This window comes from Microcebus murinus, chromosome 6 (assembly GCF_040939455.1).
Source record: "Microcebus murinus isolate Inina chromosome 6, M.murinus_Inina_mat1.0, whole genome shotgun sequence".
NCBI classification, from domain to species: domain Eukaryota; kingdom Metazoa; phylum Chordata; class Mammalia; order Primates; family Cheirogaleidae; genus Microcebus; species Microcebus murinus.
The window spans coordinates 30,916,678-30,937,412 of record NC_134109.1 but is presented as its reverse complement, the minus strand read 5'-3'; the positions used below and the strand labels follow the sequence as shown (position 1 = coordinate 30,937,412).

Below are 20,735 nucleotides of genomic sequence, written 5' to 3'. Positions count from 1 at the left end.
TCTATGTATAAGGCTTTGGGGGATGGAAGGGATACAAGTAAGATAACAAATGTCAGCAATTGCTTTCAAACATTATATAAGGACAGAATGGTACTGCTACTGCTATTGTTATAGAACATTTAACCTAGTGTAATTTCCTATTATCCATAACGGAAGGTTGTGACAGTATTTTTGAATCAAATTGAATATAATAAACTTTATTTTCTAGAATGGTGGAAGAGCAGTGGACTTCTCATTGGCTTGAAGTAAATTCCCAGGTCTTGCACTGACTAGCTATGTATCTTGAGCAAGTTATAAACTTAAGCATTGAGTTACCTCATGTATAAAAATGGGAATATTGATACTGCTTTGCACTACTGTGAACATTTGATATTAATTATGCAAAAGGATGGCCCAATGCAGTTCCTGATGCCATGAAAAGCAGAAGATAGTACAGTGTTGTTACGGTTATTTGTGTAGGTTCTGAAGCTAGACTGCTTGGGTTTAAATCCCAGTTCTAGCACTTAATAGCTATACAACCTGGGCAATTTACTTAACCTTTTGATGCCCTACTTACCTCATCTGTAAAATGGGAATAACAGCAGTTATTTTACAGTTGTTTTGAGGCTTAAATGAATACATGCAAAGGGCTTAGAACAATAGCTGGAATGTTGGTAAGAACTCAATAATTGTTAGTGTATTATCATTTGCAATAACCAGTTCCTTATCTCCTATGTCAAAGCCAAGCCTCAAATTGATCATTTAGATTTCTTTCCTCTTTTCTTTGTTCTGTCAGAGATGTTGCTCTAAGAAGTTAGCAGAAAAATAATTTAGCCAACAGTTTCCAAAGCAAGGTGAAAAAAAGATTGTAAAGATTCAATGACAAATTCAACAAGTTTTTATTGAATGCCAATACTGGCTAGGCACAGTTAGGTACACTATTATTTCATTTGCTGTTATCTGGTATCAAATAGCAAAGCTTAAAAGAGATCATCATAGATTTTGATGGCTCATTAACATATTTAATCTGTAGTTATATTCTCTAGTGTTTTATGTCCACATGTCTTCCAAGTTGCTCTTCATAGGGCTCTATTAGTACTGAGAAACTGACTGCTGTTTACATCCACAGATGTAATGTGACATTAGAATCAAAGTAGAAAGGCAGCAAAACAAGGTAAGTTTCATAAGGAAAATAATTTTAGAAGAACATAGCCTGGAGGTAAAATGCACATGTATCCAGTAGAAATTTCATATTCAATCAGCATTGTAGATACAAGATTAAAATGGGATTCAATTCTGTGTCTCCACTTGAAAATCTACACACTAGGAAAAAGGATCATCCCATTTTCCTGTGATTAGTCAATAAATTTAATGATTACAGCAAATACGAAGTTGTTTTGTAAATGACTGTTGGTTGATAATTGACTTGCATTTAGAAAACATACATCCCTCTACCCTTCCTTTCCCCCTGCAAAAAGAAAAAGAACATGAACATTGTGGAAAACTTTTAGAAACAAGACCTAGTATTTGCTATAACTTGATTCCTTAGAAGCAGCAATGCCTTCTTATAATATAGGTTTTTATACAGTATCATTAAGTGCTTCAGGTAAGCAGATCAAGTGCTTTGTATTCTATACATAAATATCAACATCACATGAAAGTCTATGGCAGTTAAGAATCTGGTTCTGATCAGAGTAGAATTCCTTAATACTGTCTTCCTTTTGATCATAATTGCCCTTTTGGATGTAAAGATTTACAGTTAAAAGGGCTTAACCCAGGATAGCAACCAACCTAAACCTATTATAGGTAAGAGGTAGAGAGCTTTATAACTGAATCTTCTAGGTAATGTTAGAAAAATACTTTTAACATCAAGAGCACCCACAAAGATCCCCCCACTCTAATATGCTGAGCTATTTCAGTTTAGAGTGTATCTTATTTATCTTTGTATCTTTAGTACCTAGCACACAGTAAGCAATCTTCAGCTATTTGCTAAACGAAGAGAAAAAAATCCTCTGTTCAAAGATAAATTTCCACCAAAATTGATTAGAATAAAATCTTTGGCTCTACATGAAACTACATGAACTCTACTTCCCCATATACTTGACAGCCTTATAGTTCCTTATGTTCCTTCACTTCTTTAAATATATTTTTAAAATTACTTATTTACTGTCAAAAAACATATGTCCCTAGTTTAAAACTATTAGAATTAGTCCCAGAACTCATCTGATTGGATTACATTTATCTTTCTCAGATTGTTCTGTGGAATCTTCCAGTAATGATGCTTGCAATACGTTTTAGCAGTCTATCAGTTTTCTGGTCTTTATTCAGGCCCAAAGAGAGAAGATGGAAGTGGACTGAGATAAAAAGGATAGTTTTGTATGTGTTTATGTAGTAAATACATTCAAGACCTAAATATGAGACAGAAAGTTCACCTCTGCAACAGACTAGTCTTTTCATAGTTAACTCACCTCTCTAAGCCTTGATTTTCTCATCTCTAAGACAAATTCATTCTAGAATCTTTCTGGTTCCTTAGTAGTGTCAATGTTCTATGACTTGATTCTAATTTTACAGATGTACAAACTGAAACATTCACTAATCATACATTTTGCTGTAGGCTCATCAGTACTTAGCAAATCAGGAGTGAAAGAATGTTCCACTTCTTACTTAGGACAGAAACTCAGAGAGCTGGGCTCTGAAAAGGCCCAAGTGAAGTTTTTCATTTTGGCTGGAGCAATGTCTGTTTATAACTTAATAATTTAATATAGTGGCTAGGTTTAAATGCCATAGAATGTTTTCAACTAAGGTTGCACACTGGAAACACTTGATGAACTTAACTTTACTGCTGCCTCAGTCCCATCCCCCGAGATTCCTACTTAATTGGTTTGGGGTGCAGCCTGGGCATAAGGACTTTTCCAAGCTCTCTGGGTGATTCTAATCTGAGAAAGAGGGACAATTAATTATTGGTACAGAGCAGTGAATCTTAAACTTTAGCATGAATGAGAGTCACTTGGGGGGATTATTAAAACACAGATTTCTGGGTGCCATGCTCAAGAGTTTCTGGGATGAAGTTCAATAACTTGCTTTTCTAACAAGTTCCCAGTAATGCTGCTGCTTTTGTCCAGAGATCTTGCTTTGAGAACCACTACCAGTGAAGAAGTACCATTGATCCCGGCACCAGAAGTCCTGAGTTTAAGTCCTGATTCTATTATTACCACCTATGTAATCACAAGAAGTAATTTATTCTCTCATCTTTAGTCTCTTTCTAAAAATACTTAAATCTCAGAGTTGTGAGGCATGAGCAAATAGTGTACCAATTCAGGTTTGGTACAGTCCCTGACATAGAACACAGTAACAAATATTAACTTCTTTTTTCCATTATACATGGCTAGATGACACAATTAAGTTAAATCAATAACACAGAAGTTAAAACTTTGCAGGAAAAGAAAATAGAGACAATCAAAGCAAACAATATCTTATTGGAATTATATACAATACAGAATAAAAAATATAGAGAAATGTTTTAAAGTATAGGGTTTTAAAAATACCTTTCTTCAATTTTCAAAACTTTGAACATAATATTTAGGTAGTAGAAACATTATTACAATCTATAAAGTGGCAGGAATATTAGATTCAATCTATAAAGAACATAAATTTTTTGACAACCTATAATGGATTCTAATACTATATCTATGATAATTTGTTTTCTATAAAAATCAGAAGAATATAATTAGTGTACCTGCCTAAAACTTTAATATATTGATCTTTAAATGCTATTTGATTTCTGAGACAATCTAAATTATTAAAGTGCATCAGAGCCCCTATTCTCAACCAAAGCAAAACTTCTACCAACAAAGGGATAGGGTTAGTGTTTTTTTTTATTTACATATACCTACAAACAAAAACTAAAGAGCTTTTCTTTCCTGCTTGCCATTTGTTTCACTTTGAATGTCTCAAAGTCCTCTCAGGAGTTAATGTCCAAACCCTGAGAAGAATCCTAGGAGGTAAGCACGCGCACCATGGAAGCGCCTGCACCTTGAGCCACAGAGCAGGCCCTAGAGGCTGTGCCTCCATAGTGTGGCTGGTTGGACTGAGAACTGGAATACTGTCAGTGTTTTTCCGTGGAACCTACCATGAGTCCAGCTGTCTAAGTGAGTCTCAAAGGTACTGAACAGTTCAGGTTAAAAGGCAGAAGAGTTAGGCCAGGATTGTTTAAAGCAAGTTTCTCCAGATACCAACAGTTGACCAAGAGGCAGCCTGGTCTTACTGGACTTTTTATTTTTAAAAGCCTTCTCTTTCCAATCTGGTCTGATGCCATTATGTGAAAGCTTTCTTCTTCTGAATACCTAAAAAAATATGATGGTTGGCTGCATATTTTCTTTGTTACTACAATGTGTTCTGCATGGTACCATTTCTTTTATTATTTTTTTTCCAATTATTAATCTAACAATACTTTTAACTTTTCACCTATTTATGAATTCTCTGAACTATGAATTCTCTGAAGCTTCTCAAGGGTCCTTAACTTGTTTCCTTCCTCCATGGAACTTTCTCAAATGCCCCAATTCTCAGAAATTTTTTTCTCTTTTGGTTTCTGCAATGTAAACTTGACACCAACTTACATTGTCCTGCTTGTGTGGCTAATTCCTTTTTAAGCATTCTCTTCTGATTGGAACCGAAAAGCCCTTTGGGATGGATGATATAAATTTTACTTGTTTGTACAATGTTTTGACAAAGTTGATGTCCAATCAATATTTGTTTAGTTACTAGAGCAACCATGCTAAAAATTGAATAGAATTCATTGCCTGATGGAAAGTCCTCATAATCTTGCTGTCAAAATTATATAAGGCCTACGTATGCCCAGTATATTTAGAGAACGAAAATGACTTTCTTAAAGCTACAAAATTCTCTTGGTTCAGCTATCCTTAGTGCTTAAAACCAACCTTAAATGAATGAACATGAACAAGATACTTCCCGCCTCACCAATGTTGCTGGTATTCCCTAGTATCCATTCATCCATATCCTCCTTCTAGGCCCCATGAAGCACCCACCAAATTTTCCTCTCCCCTAAAGCAAACAAAACATTTTTCCTCCCTTTTCATGCAAAACAACTTATTAATTAAAAGCTATAACCAGTGTTTAGCACCTTCAAAAACTACCAATCCAGGCCCTCTCATTTTAACTAAATCAGAAGCAGAGCTGAGTTCATGCCCATCCTACCAGAGAGGCGGTTCCTTCTCTCAGCTTTGCCTGTTACTAGAAACCAAGAAGACTGGTTGATAGCCTGAGGGTTCAGGTGCTACCTTGGAGGTACTATCTTTTGTTCTTTTGGAATTTTCTCACTGGGTTATTTTGGCCCCATCACCATAGCCCTGACAATTGTTCCAGCTGATTCTTTAACAGGACTGTGAGGTACCAAAAGAGTCACTAGCACAGCCCTGATACTGGTAAAATTTACCTTTACCCCTCAAAGGTTTTTGATAGATTGACACGAGCAGAGCTGGATTATGGCAACTTACCTCACCATTGCTATTATGAGAAGAAATGCCGTTTTTCTAATTTTTAATGAGTCACTTTATTATTTTTTAAATGACCCAGATTGAATGTCCTCTTTTAAGGCTCACTCCCTCATTCCTACTATACATGCTCCCACAAGTATCTTCACTGAGTAGTTTTCTTACCTCTTTACTTCTCCATAGGCATCACTATTATACTATCATCATCCATGTATGTGTGTATGTATGTATTTGCTTTTTAAAAAAAAGTAAAAATGCTCTTCTCATTCTCCTTTTTCTGATATAGGCACTAGGTATGTAGTTAGAAATTAAATAAAGGCCACAAAAACTTTCCAAGAAAGATTATTAAAAAGAAAAATCCTCTCTTCCTCTAATATCACACAGCTGGCCTTTAAGGTATATCCACTAAAAAAAAGGGTATCACCATGGTAACAGGAAGACTGGAACTTTCCCTCTTTGGGTAGTAGCTGAATTTCTATTGAAAGTCTTAGTAAAATATGTAACTCCTCATTTGTTCTAAGCAAGCTTTTTCTTCAGCTTTCCTTTAAACAATACCTTTACTTTTCCAATAGAATATGAAGATTTGAAGATTTTGAACAACAAAGTTCAGGGTTGGTAGCAGTCATTTAAAATCATGTGTTGGCTATGCAGAGAGGAAAAGATATGGGAGAATGGCAGGGGAGGAGGGGAGGAGAAATGTATCTTCATTGGGAACACTGAAAGACAGCAAGTTCTTCAGAGTTATTGCCGGTATCTCATGAAGGCCCAGGCTGCTACCATGGTGAGGGCAAACACTGGCACCAGCACCATAAATATGGGAATACCACTCGGGTCCCCTTCACCTCGATGTCCTATAGGTCCATTCTGCACCTGTAACTGGAAGGGAAAGAAAAATGTTAATTCTAGTGATACTGTGTGTTGAACCACAACTAAAATGTCCAGGTTGACATATTACCTGGGTCTATAGTCTGTTGACCACCCAAAGCTGTAATCCCCAAGCACCATCTAGCAGAAGGATTCCCTCTCTTTGTCCTGAGCTGATGCATCTGTGTCACAGAATTTTTGGAAAGAAAGTAGGTCTGATGGGGAGGTGTTTAACCTTGGACTGCTACTGACCTAAAGGAACCATTGCAGTCAGGTCAGATAACTTCTTTCTGTATTGCCTCCACCTTGCTATCTGTGTATCAGGAAAAAGAAGATCTGAAATTAAACCTACTGCTGGGGTGGGGAGGAGGATCCTTCTGAAAATGCATACTTAGAAAGATTATCAGCGATCAAAATGTAATAGAGCAGATCTGGGCAATGTCAACATAGCTGTAATGCCATCACTTGAATATGCTTTCCAATTCCCAGATGGTACCTACTCTCTCCTAAAATGGGGTCTTGTCCTTCATCTCCTAGTTTGTAATACTAGACAGAGATAAAGGTGAAACCTATATGGAACAGAGGTTAAAAAAACCAAAACTCTGAGGTAAATAAGTAAAAATAAATTATATCCTAGTGGTTATAATTTTCTATTGCCTAAGTGCTTCCTTTTTGAGGTTGGATGGTCTTCATTTCAGTCATTTTTTTCAGGGTGGCTCTTCTTAATACCAACTTTTAATAGCTAACTTGTAATAATTATGGTACCATCTTGTTCTAGTTAGATTTAACCTCCTCATAACAATCCATAAAACTCTGACCCTTCAATCTGAAAGGGAAGACGAACTACCATTATGCCCCTTATTTTACCTCTACATCTTTTATTTGCTGAAGAGATATCCTGAGAGGGCATGGTCAACAGGAAGACATGGTTTTTAGGGCTAGGCCAATTCCCTGAGCAGAAGGGTCTGTTTTATTAGGAATGATTTATGGATGTTTCCTAAAAAATGAACATTGGAAATCACTTCCCACATACCTTCAAAAAGAACTGTAATCATATCTGAAGTGTGTGTCTATATTTACTTGTCTTTATCTAATGCATAGTTCTCCCATGCTTTGGAAACACAGAAGAGCCAAGGTAGAAGCAGCTGATGACCAATACTGTGTCTTACTGACCTGTTTCCTAATCCATTACACCCAGATTCTGCTTGCAACCCTGGTTGTTTTCTCAGACATCTTTCATGTTTTGCCTTCTCTACTTTTTTAGGAGTCCTCTCTATCTTCTTCAGCTTGTGAAGCCTTACTCAGCTGCTGAGTAAGAAAAACCATGCACCAATTTCAGAAGGAGCAACTTAAAGGCATACTGAACCTGTCTTGTGAATACACTCAGAAATCCTCAGTGATATAGGAAGAATTATGTCTACTCAGGCTTCCCTTCACATCATCCAAATTATAAAACACAAGAAAATAAGAAGTAGAGATAGGGACAAGTGCCGCCTTGACTGAATTCTGAATGCCATTTCTTTTTTCTGGGACCCCTCCTTTGAACACTAGGGCTTTGGTCAAGAGGGTCACCCACTTAATAAGTGAATGGTTCATGGCAGTGATAGGAAAAAACATATAGTAGGTACCAGAAAACTCACCGTCTTTGTAGTTGGAGTTTCATTTTATCAATTATTATTTTTTAGAGATAGGATCTTGCTCCATCACCCAGGCAGCGGCCCAATCACCACTCACAGTAATCCTGAACTCTTGGGCTCAAGTGATCCTCCCATCTCAGCCTCCTGAGTAGCTAGGACTACAGGTGCGAGTCACTACACCTGGCTAGTTTTTAAATTTTTTGTAGGGATAGGGTCTGCCTATGTTGCCCAGGCTGGTATGGAACTCCTGGCCTCAAGTGATCCTCCTTTCTTGGCTTCCCAAAGTGCTGGGATTACAGGTGTGAGCCACAGGCTGGACTATAAATTGGTTTTATAAATAAGATCTCAAGGGTAGACATGGTTTCTTTCCTACAAAAAGTAAAATGGACTCTATTTTTTTCATCATCTATTTTAATTTGGTTTTCAAGCTTTATCTTTAAGGCATATTACTTTGAAGCTAGGACCTGGGTTGCATTTCCTTAATGATAAGCAGAAGTACCAGAGGACCCCTTCCTGTGTCAGACAAGCTCTTCAAATGAGTGACAGTAAAACAACAACAAAAAACAACACTGAAGATTACATCCCTAGGTTATTCACAAGAATGGAGCAAAAGCCCGAAGCCACGTCTCTGGCTATAAGTGACACCTACTCTGTGTTGTACTCTCAGGGACACAGCATAGCCTGCATTACGAAAGAGGTCTACAGCATCCTGGTGCAGCAGGTTCTTTAGGTCTTGGCCATTTACCTGTCAAAACAGCAAGAAAGGATAGTAAGAACAGCGTAATTCAACAATTTATTTTCATGAGTCCAAATTTTTAAAAAACAAACTCTTTCAGAGCAAACTCCAAGGGTGAGGAGCATGGGCAAAGTTACTCAGAACTTTTTTTCATTTTCAAAGCTATGTCTTCCTAGAAGTGACTTCCTAGACTGTCACTTCTAGGAACTTGTCCAGAGGCACATAGAATGGAAGTAGCAAAGCTGGAATTCAAATGTAAGCAGTTTGGCTCCAAGCCTTCACTTTAAAACACTAACCTATACAAATTTACATTGTAAGCAAGGATTTTATTTCAGCCACATATCACTACCTATCATATTTATGCTGTAAATTATTGGCAGTTTTGTCATATTTTTAAAAATCTTGGGGTGTATAAAAACATACGGTATTTATGTATTAATATTTTTATTCATTTGTATACACTGTATACACTGAAGTAGCATTAAAACTTAAAAAGCAATTTACTTAAGCACCATTTCATTGACAAGGCCTTTCTAGACAACTTCATTAGATGTGATTTACTTTGAATCTGCATACTATGTATCTCAAAGTTTAAATTGAACTGCCTTATATAACTTTATATTCTCCTGTAAGTAACCTGAAGAGGTGGTATCTCAGCTCATTATTATAACCCCTATAATAGCTGATAAGCACTTTGTACATTTAAGCATAATAAATGTCACATGTTTCCCTGAAGTATGACTGCAAAATGTACACTACAAAAGCCATGAGTACACATGATTCAGTGTGTAATCTTACCCCTCATTTGAGTCTTTCTGTTAACAGGGAAGAAAGACATTGTGACATAGGCAAAAGAAGGTGCTATAAAGGGTATAAGCCAGTTATATCAATATGCCTTTCAACCCTCCCAGTTAAGCCTAAAGGTATTCTAATACAAGAGAAGTTATTCTAATTATTATTCAAAAAACAAAACCCCAAACAAGGCCGGGCCTGGTGGCTCACGCCTATAATCCTAGCACTCTGGCAGACCTAGGCGGGCTGATCACTTGAGGTCAGGAGTTCAAAACCTGAGCAAGAGCAAGACCCTGTCTCTACTAAAAAATAGGAAGAAATTAATTGGCCAACTAAAATATATATAGAAAAAATCAGCCAGGCATGGTGGCGTATGCCTGTAGTCCCAGCTACTTGGGAGGTTGAGGCAGAAGGATTGCTTGAGCCCAGGAGTTTGAGGTTGCTATGAGCTAGGCTGATGCCATGGCATTCTAGCCCAGGCAACAGAGTGAGAGAGACTGTTTAAAAAAAAAAAAAAAAAAAAAAACAAATAACAGACTTTTTAGAAACACAAAGGGAATTCTTTTTTAAAGACCCATTTTTCATCCTTTGACCAAGGTAAACAGCCCCATAAAACATGTCATGATTATGACTTTCTCCCTTGACAATGTCTACTCTGAAGTTGAATTTGCTCTCCAATACTGACCTCCTCTAAGCAGCTGTACATATTCCAGTTGCCTAGTGACTAACCACCAATTTCTGTAGATTTTTACCTCTAAATATCTATGGAATCCACTCGTTTACTAACATAGACCAGTGGTTCTCAAAGTGTGGCCATCATTACTAACATAGACCAGTGGTTCTCAAAGTGTGGCCCCATGACCAGCTGCACTAGTATCACCTGGGAATTTGTTAAAAATGTAAATTTTTAGGCTTCATCCTTTGTTTTAACAAGCTCTTCAAGAGATTCTCAAGTCTGAGTTAGTTTTAACCTAAACTGCCTAAACGGTCTTCTAAGTGGTCTCCACTCCCAGACTACCTCTCTTGCATCTGCAGATTTCGTCAGTGATTTTCCTTTTACTAGAGTAGTAATTTTTCAAATACGGGTCTGTTGACCCATTACAGAAGATTGTGAAATCAATCCAGTGGGTCAGTATATAAGTTTAATATATACTATATAACTAGTATATAATTTTAAAAAAGCAAAATTGGAAGAAAATACAAAATAACAGAATATCACTTATAGAAAATTTTTGTTTCAAATATATATATACACACATACACATTCTTACTTGATGAACAGGAAGTTCCTATTAGTTCCTAATAGTTCCTATTAAGGTCATAATTTAAAAGCTTTGAAAAACACCCACAGCAGTGGTTCTCAAACATTGTTGTGCACAGACTCAACAGATATTGTTATAATGCAGATTTTGATTCTGTAGGTCTGGGGAGTCCTGAGAGTCTGTGTTTCTTTTCTTTTCTTTCTTTAAGAGATAGGGTCTTGCTCTCTTGCCCAGGCTGGAGTACAATGGGGTGATAACAGCTCATTGCAGCCTTGAACCCCTAGGCTAAAGCAATCCTCCCCACCTCAGTCTCTTGAGTAGCTGGGACTACAGGTATGTGTCACCACACTTGGCTAATTTTTCATTTTTTGTAGAGATGGAGTCTCATTATGTTGCCTGGGCTGGTCTCAGACTCCTGGGCTCAAGCAATCCTCCAGCCTTGGCCTCCCAAAGTGTTGGGACTATAGGCATGAGCCATTGTGCCCAGCCAGATGCTGCATTTCTAACAAGCTCTCGGGAGATGGCCAGACTGCTGGTCCTTGGACCTCACTTTAAGTACCAAGAGCAACTAGGTGAGTAATCCTAGAATTGTTAACTTGCTACTTCAACTTCCTTAACTCATGGCATAATAAGTTTTACTGAACCCAAGATATGCAGATTTGCAACATGCTAGAAAATTTTGATGACTCTGAATGTTCAGAAAATCAGGTGGTGTTATTCTATTAATAGTTAACTGATAGGGAAACAAATTTTTTTTGCTTTAACTCTGGTTGTTAGCACTCTTTAAAAATATGTTTCCTATTTTCTGCCTTATGAAATAAGCTGAGTTAAAATTAGTTTTAAGAATTTTGAATTGCCTCAGAATAATCTAAAGTAGGAGTTCTGAGCATAGAGCTCTAATTTAAATGCAGATGGAGAAGCATAGAGAAAGAATGGGTTCAATTGAATGAGCATTGACCTCAGATTATATTCTGGATATTTTAGTTTTTTACCAAGATCCTGAAATGAATTAATTATTTTTAGTCTCTTTTTTCTTCAAGGTTGAAGGAATAAAAAAAAAAATAGATTATCTCGATCCAATTAATCAGGCCCAACCAAAAAAAGTCAATGCATAATAATGAGGTGGTTAATTCACTGAACAATTTATTAGATGTTTACTCTGTACCAGACACAGGCCTAGGTGCTGCACATGGACAGGTGAGAAGGCAAAGACTCTTCCCTAGAGGTAAACTGTCTAATGGATTCTGTTATACCCAAGGGCCATCTGGAAAGTATCCAGCCATTGTTAATATAATGAAAATAGTTTGCCTGCCATCGATGTAACCTGGCAGCCAAGGAGAGTGGGACTGGAAATGTACATATGTGAACAATGACACCTTCACTGTACTAGTCAGTGGGGTGCTAGACACCACTGAGTGAGCATGTGTACTGTGTGGCCATCACATTCAAAATGACTGAGCAAGTACAGCAACAAATCTGCGTCAAATTTTGTGTTAAGCTTGCAGAAACTATTCGGATGATTCAGAAGGCTTTTGGAGACGATGCAATGAGTACAGTGCAAATAAAAGTGTGGCACAAACACTTCAAAATGGTCAAGAATCTGTTGAAAGTGATCCACATTCTGGAAGACCTATAACAAGCAGAACACCTGAGACTGTTGAACATGTGTACAGGTTAGGTTAGAGACTCTGGGAGAACTGTGTGAGGTCCCAAGGCGCCTACTAAATGGACTGAGGTGTCATTGTCCTATGTACAAGTTTCTTCTATCTTGTATCTTATTCAATAAATGTCTCTATTTTTCATATTACATGGCTGCATACTTTCCAAACAGCCCTGGTATTTCAATGTCTCTGCAGCGTCTTTCCAATTAATTTCTAAGCTAAGGCCATAGACCAATCTTTCATTTTCTTTGCAACTTTCTATAGCTCCTGGCATAGTGCTCTGAAGGCCATCAAGTACAATAGTTGATAAATGTTCGTGACTAACCAACTCTTTCATTCACCAAATTAAGGATTGCACTTGAATAGATTATGAAATGCAGCTGGGTAATGGCCCAAGCTGTGCCATTTTGTTATATAATAGATTTGGTTAAAACAGAATATTCAAAAGTGTGGAGCAAAATAACCAGCTACCTTACCCCGAGCTTCATAAAAACATAATGTTCACTAAGGACTGACTATTCTTGACTATCCATCTCCTTTCATTTTGGCAGACATACAGGGAAAATGAGAAACCTAGACAGTTTACATTTTTTTTTTAATGAAAAGAAAATCATCCCAGGTCCGATTGTAACCTATTCCAATATAAAACCTTCCTCACCAACAAACATATACAAAATGAACTATGGGTGAGGAATTTCTAGCCCTTATCTCAATGCTAGGTCGGTTATTCCCTTGCTAGTATCCGTTTTTATTTCGTGATTGTTAGATGCAACATGGCCTTAAAAATCATTTATATTCATTAGTTAAGAAATTTATTTTTTCTTTCTTTTTTAGCTTAAATCATCCACAGTGATCATAAAAATTAAATTTCACTTTTGATGAGAAAGAGGAAGCTACTCATGTAGTTAATTATAGAACTTGAAATCAAAATATTATGTGGGCATTATTTAGGGAGAATGGAAAGATTAAATTGATAGTCAATAAAAACTCACAGGAATTTTACAGATCATTTAATGATACGTCTATTAGTTACCTAAAATGAATATGTGCTAAGGAAGAGAAACATTTTTAGTTTGATTATCTAGTGTCCAAAAGTTAGTAGGAAAAAATGTGGCATATTTTATTTATAACATGGAAAAATAACCCATGTTGAGAATAGGAAAGTTCATAAAAAATAAATGGGAATATAGGCTAATATATAATTTAGCACCATTTTACAGAGACTTCAAAGCCAATAATAAAAGAATACTTAGGTAAATTTAATGGTTATGTCCTGACAGTTCTCTTAAGGATAGAGAGGGAATCCGATGTCATGGGTGAGTGAAACAACAGAATCTGTCTTATAATATTTCCTAAGAAACAGGTCTAGAAAGAAGAATTTTGGAGTAAACTCTTAGAAGGGAAATTGGAGTCAAAGAAATGTAGGCCTAGACAGAGTGGAAAGGATATGCTGCTGCCTTTACTCTTGTACATGCTCCATCTTTTTCTTTGTCTTCTTAATTTCCCTCCTTAAGTCTTCTATTTCTGCCTTTCCTTCCCCTGACATTTTCCCCTCTTCTTTTGTATGCCTTTTCCTGAATGAGCTAGAACATAAACATACAATTCTTTATATCTTATATATCTTTGTAAAATTTATATGCCTTTGTAGTATTTCTTATATTTCTTATGTTTTCATGAAGTAAACTCTTTTCAATGAATTTAGACAGCCACTTTTCTATTCATTGATGTTTATTTCTCACCATCCATCACTACTGCCTGGCCTTTTTAAAACTTGAGGCCTTCTAATAATTTTTTTTCCTCTGTGAGGCAATGGCCCACATAAGAAAGATTCCTCATCTCAGCTTATATCTAATAAATTCCTCAGTATGGAAGCATACTGAGGTTTACATCCTTTTTCTGCTCTTATGGAAAGACTAATTGCAGTTTTTATATATAACCATACATACAATCTATGATTAATACACTAGGCAGTTTTCTCTTTAGGATAACTAATTCTAGCTTCTCATTTACCTTTCAGGAGGTAGCATAATATACTGGTTAAGAGCAGAGGCTCCAAATTCAGACAGACCAAAGTTTTGTCCCCTACTGCTTACTAGTTGTGTGATCTTGGACAAGCTGCTTGACTTCACCAAGCCTCAGTTTCCTTAGCTGCAAAATGGGCATAATAATCATACTCACTTCAGAGGGTTACTATGATATTAAACATCAGACATTTAAAGTTCTTAGCATGCTACTTGGCATTTAGTGCTCAAAAAACTTTTCACCATCCTCATTTTGCAATAATCTATTTTTAACCAAAGCTTTTCAAATAATATGGTGCTCTTCTTAACCCCTATATTGTTTAAGTCCTTCTTCACCCATGGAGCATAGGTGAAGAGAATGTGATTTATGTGTCAAATATTAAAGTGCACAGATTCTAGGTATATGCTACACCTTTATTTTAATAACCCATTCTCAATTTTCCCTTACTGTACCATTGCCAAGTTGATTCATATTTTAAGACTGTCTTTCACCTGGGAGCTACAGGAAATACTTCTAAATTTTTCACTATACTTCTGGGATGAAAGGTAGATTATCATTGTCTCCATCTCACAGATTAATAAATAGGGTCTACAAGAACCTTAATTGACTGAAGAGAGGCAACAGTCCGTAAGAAGGATTCAAATACTGCCATCCACAATACTATATATATATAATATATAAATATTATATTTATATTATATAAGCTAGGATACATTCTTAAGAAACATCCTTGAATTAATTTAAGTAGCTCTATTAACTACCGTGTTTCCTCGAAAATAAGACCTACCCATAAAATAAGCCCTAGCAGGATTTCTAAGCATTTGTGCAACATAAGCCCTAGCCTGAAAATAAGACCTAGTGATGGGCGTGGCTACGCAGCGTATCTGCACAACCCATGCATTTCATCGCAGAGTGGTAAAGAAGATGAGCAGCCCTTCTCATCTGCCCCATGAGAGCTCTATTGCTCGACATGAGTGATTGGGGCCAATGGTTCTAAAGTAAATAGAGTCACAAGAAATTCAGGATAGAATTCGGGGTTTGGAGAGTTATGATGATGTTCCAAAAGGAGACGACTTAACTATATTTGAATAAATGTAGACTGCTGTACCATACTTAAAAAAAATAACACATCCCCTGAAAAAAAGCCCTAGGGTGTCTTCTTGAGGAAAAATAAATATAAGATCCTGTCTTATTTTGGGGGAAACACGGTACTTGTTCTGATTTTCTTTCTTTTCTGGGGACTAAGTTGAGTCATACAGTCCTCTTGAAGAGGTATTCAGAACCATCCTGCTAAGTTTGATCTCTCAAATACTCAGACACCAAATAAAGAAAAGTGGAAGTTCTTTCCTTCCTTTTCTTTGTATCTCTGCCTTCATTTATGGCTACAAAATGGGCTGGATGGGAAAGAAGTATCCAACAAAGTGGCAAATAAGAAGACCATGAGACTTCCCACGTATGGCCTTTAATCATTGATCAATTAAATTGCATAAGAAGTAACTGAAAGGGGAAAATTCAAACAAAACTATAGTAACAAAATTTCTAAAGGAATTAACTGGGCTGGACATGGTGACTCATGCCTGTAATACTAGCACTGTGGATACCACCTGACCAAGACAGGAGGATTGCTTGAGGCCAGGAGTTCGAGACCAGCCTAGCAGCATTGCAAGATCCCATCCCTACAAAAAAAATGGAAAAATTAGCTGGGCATGGTGGCACAGAGCCTATAGTTCCAGCACTCTGGAGGCTGAGGCAGGAGGATTGCCTGAGCCCAGGAGTTTGAGGTTGCAGTGAGCTATAATGACACCACTGTACTCTAGTCCAGGCAACAGAGCAAGATCCTCCCTCTGAAAAATAAAAATAAAAAAGGGATGAATCTGCCTTTTGGAGGGAGGTTCAAAATCAGGTCTCTCAGATTAATACTCAATTCTGACAATCAAGACTTCTTTTAGTCTGTACTACATTCACTTATGTCAACCCTTTCTCAACCTAGCTTTCCTACCCTATTCAATTCATAAGAGAAAGGAGGGAATAGTTTTCTCCTCTTTAAACCATGGATCCACAGCCCATTTGGAAAAGAAGGTAGGAACTTTTGCCATGAGAACCCTTATCCTAGTTCAAATTTCCCTTTAAGTCTCATGCTAGAGTATAAAAAAATTAAAGAAAAGATTTCATCTCTGCCTTTGAGAAATCCCAGAAAAGAATAAAATTAATGATTACGATGTAGTAAATGTCTTAGTAAAGACATTAGCAGGATGAAATGGGAGCACAGTGGACAGAAAATCAAATCAAGTTGCATTCTAATTTTTCACCTAAGTGAAAAAAGCTCTGAGTCTGAAAAGGACACTTAATTCCAAACTTCCTTGTGTCTTTTGAAGTTAAGTTAAATCCAATTATAAGGGCTGACTTTCCCCCAAAGGAAGAAACACATTAGTGTTTTAATCAACAAAAATAGGTGATACATAATGGAAGAAAGACAAAAACTGTGCATTTTAAATATCTTTCCCCATACTAGTCCCTCACTGTTTCCTGCTTTGTTTTTTTTTAACCTGGGCAAGTAACTTCACACTCTTTGCTTAACTTGCCTTGACTCTCAAATGAGGAAAATATTATCATCCATGCCAAATAACAGGGTTGGAAAGGATGACTGATCAAGGTTCCTTCCACTCAACTCTACAATCTGGATATTTCCAAGTCCAAAAAGTCGGCAGGAATCTTCCCAAGGAAGGGGTTGGGAGTAAGACCTAGGGTCTGGGGAGCAAAGGACAGTGAAGAAGGCCGAAGCCAGTTCTCACCGAGAGGATCTTATCACCCTCCTGGAGCCGCCCATCCAGGGCCGCAGCCCCATTCTCTTTGATGCGACTGACGTAGATGCCACTGTCATTGGAGACATACTGTTGATCTGTCCCACCGACGATGTTGAAGCCCAGCCCTGAGAAAATCATGGAGGAGCAAAAGAGATGGGGGTGAAGAAGAAAGAAAGGGATTAGAGAAGGATTAGAGGAGAGGAAAGGCCTACTGGGGAGAAGAGGCTGGCAAGTCAGAATGTGATGTAGCTGGTGAATAGCCATGAGTAAGGTCAGTAATATCACCAACAGAGGTCAAGAGTACTCAGAGTTGCCCATTTAGATCAGGCAGGACTAAAAATACAAACACAGTGATCAACATGGTTTGCTAAATATATTAAAAAAAAGATATATACAGAACTTAGGTAAAGAATAATGATTCCTGTAAGATGTAAGTTCTACTCACATTTGATTATGATTCTGTTGATGGCATTCAGAGGATGCCATCAATTCCTGACATTCCTGATGTTAGATATGTAACAGTGTTAGCTGTGTTCTTGAAAAGAAGCTACGCTTTTTAACCAATTATCAAAGGAACTCCTAATTTAGTGGAAAAGAGATTCCTAACCATACTTTCTCTTCCATATTTTTCTTCTCCCAAGCTCCTAAAGAGTTTATGGATGGCAGTGTTTTTGAAGATGTGGTCTTGGGAGTTTCATTTATTTTTTGTATTTTGGGGTAGAGGGCAGTGGTATAGGTGTTGGCAGAAAATCTCAGAACTAGAAAGGTTCTGCTGCTTCATGGTATGACTAAATCACCAAATTCACTCTTCATTCCTTTTCTACCTTAAGTACAAACAACCACATAAAGGCTGAACACCCCTTATCCAAAATGCTTTTAGGACCAGATGTGTTTTGGATTTTGAATTTTTTCAGATTTTGGAATATTTGAATTATATTAATACTTATCGGTTGAACATCCCTAATCCAAAAATCCAAAATCTGAAATGATCCAATGAGTATTTCCTTTGAGCGTTATTTTGGTGCTCAAAAAGTTGGAGTTTAAAGCATTTTGGATTTAATATTTTTGGATTAAGGGCATTCAATCTATACCTAGGCACAATGATAGACAAGTTTTATTCATGTAGAAAAAACTAACTACCTGTTGATTAGCAACTCCCCATTTCCTCTCTCCCAAAGCCCTGACAAGCACAATTCTCTTTGTTTCTATGAGTTTGAATATTTTAGATGGGCATAAAATTTCCATTGTTCAAGATAAATACGTTCTAGAGATGTGCTATACAACATTGTGCCTATAGTGCCTAAATTGGTATTGTACACTTAAAAATCTGTTAAGAGGGTATATCTAAATTAAATGTTCTTACCACAATAAAATATTAAAAGAAAGAAAACAAGAAAGCAAGCTGACTACCAAAGTGCTATTTCCATGGACCAACGACTAATCTGTGGAAAGGATTTCACTTTACAGAAACCATTGTTATGGTTACCTATGCATTAAAAAAAGAAAAGAAAAAGCAATTTGAACTTTCCTAGGGCTTTCTCAATGTCAGCTAATGGTAGAATTCAGGGCCACAGTGCAAAGAGAAAGGAGATAGTCTGGAAACAATTAAAAAACAAAAATTTGGTGGTGCAAGTGGAATGAATAAGCCATAATCACAGATATTTAAAGAGACATATGTGGGCTTTCTAAAAAGTTCTTCCCATTGGTGGGAGGAAAGCTTACACGTGAAGCTCATAGTATTAACATAAGCAATAGTAAATCAACTGTGATTTAAAGAAAAACATTACCAAAGAAAGCAGCAGCAGGAAGCATCTAATTTAAATGCCACACACTGTGCATGGAGTCTCCTGCAGCTAGAGAATAAAAAGGATATAAGATGCATGATAGAAAGTGCTACTTCTGAAAGATGACAATTTTAACTTCCTTGAAGGGTAGGGTATGAAAAATAGGAGCTTTAAATTACTAAACAGTTTTCTTAGAGCACCCTTAATTTGTCTCCTAAAAGATGGGAAGTTTTGAAGAGGGGACTGTAATTTCAGATGAGATAGAAAGGCAGGTAGAACAAGATTATGCAAGGCTTTGAAATGACTTGAAAACTGTAAGGTTTGAGCAAGGGGGCTGAGGCCAACCAACCTCTTCCAATGCTGAAAAAAACTATTTAGAGAAAATCTTTCATCACTTCTTGATCTTTTGGATAAGATCAAGGGGAGAAAAATCTTCCAATGAAATCCATCCTATCACTGGGTTCTCACCAAACACTATCCCCTCTGGGGATCCTGGGAATGGGAAGCAAGTGTTAAGCAGCTAAATACAATAGAGAAGTTAGCAAGAGGAGGGGCTTTGCTACTGGTTATTTAAGGCTACAGAACAGTATCTAAAAAAAGCAGAGTGGAAGAAATCTTACTGAGATTTACCAAGCACAGTCTACTACTTACCCACGTAAAATTACATTACATAGGTATATTTATAAGCCATGGCTACCCATTGCTACCTCTGTTGTAAATGAACCAAAACACTTAACATGAGAACTCCTGGATTGACCCAAAGCCCTTTGTTCAGCCAGAATATTTACAGAACTGAGCTCATCTATAATTTAAAGCATTGCTGCAGGGAAGGGGAGTTACCCCAGCACTGATTAGTGGCAATACCAATTCAAAGCTGGCTCTACGGATACCTACATAATCCATAGTTCATTTGGTCACTAAAAATTACTGATCATTTACTATGTGTCAGACATGATGCTATGTTCTGAAGAAGACATAAAGCTAAACTGGACAGTGCCTACTTTAACCACAAACTGGAGTTTACCCTTTTTTCCCCTGTCCCTTTTAGATATTACAGAAGCAAATCAAAAGAAGACCTGGTTCCAAGTTCAACTCCATAACTTACCAGATATGTGGATGGAAGCAAGTCAGTTTACCTCTGATCCTCAGCTTCCTTTTCTGTAAAATAAGGATTACAAATTCTGCCCTTTCTACTTCAAAGGGTAATTTTTAGGGGCCAATAACATAAAATTTAAAAATTCTTTATAATCTACATTGCTATATTTGCATAAGGTACTAGGCATACTTGTCAAGAAACTAGTGACTGCTATAGATCCAAACTAGGAAATCAGACGGAGAAAGGATGTAAATACATAGTACAAATGTAAACCCTCATGAGAGATGGGAAGACAGATTTAAAAAGTCCATTCACCTACAAAGAGGAAAAGACTGATAAGAACTCAAACTTATCGAAATTAAGTATATCCATAATCTATGACCTAGAAATCTCCCTCATGAATAATTTCTAGCAAGGGTGACATTTAAAATCTGCAACAGTCAGCCAACATGCACCAACCAATTGGAATAGATGCCATCTGGAAACGAGAAGGGGAAAAGCTATTCAGTACATATCTGCTAATTATCAGCTGCATCCCAGAAAAATCTTTCATAAGTAGAATAACCACATATATGCTGGTTTGTCTGA

At 37.0% G+C, this 20,735-nt stretch overlaps 1 protein-coding gene across 2 annotated transcripts in view; it reads right to left on the bottom strand.

The window, feature by feature from the left end:
• Positions 1 to 861: 861 nt before the first annotated feature.
• Positions 862 to 20,735, bottom strand: part of SYNJ2BP (synaptojanin 2 binding protein) — a 34,826-nt gene continuing 14,952 nt past the window's right edge. For both annotated transcript variants that reach the window (XM_012781205.3, XM_012781203.3), the window contains 3 exons: positions 17,256 to 17,392; positions 8,640 to 8,735; positions 862 to 6,365 (listed from right to left, as the gene is read on the bottom strand). In XM_012781205.3, the coding sequence (XP_012636659.1) occupies positions 6,231 to 6,365; positions 8,640 to 8,735; positions 17,256 to 17,392 (368 nt within the window). In that variant the 3' untranslated portion in view covers positions 862 to 6,230. The remainder of the gene's footprint in view (positions 6,366 to 8,639; positions 8,736 to 17,255; positions 17,393 to 20,735) is intronic.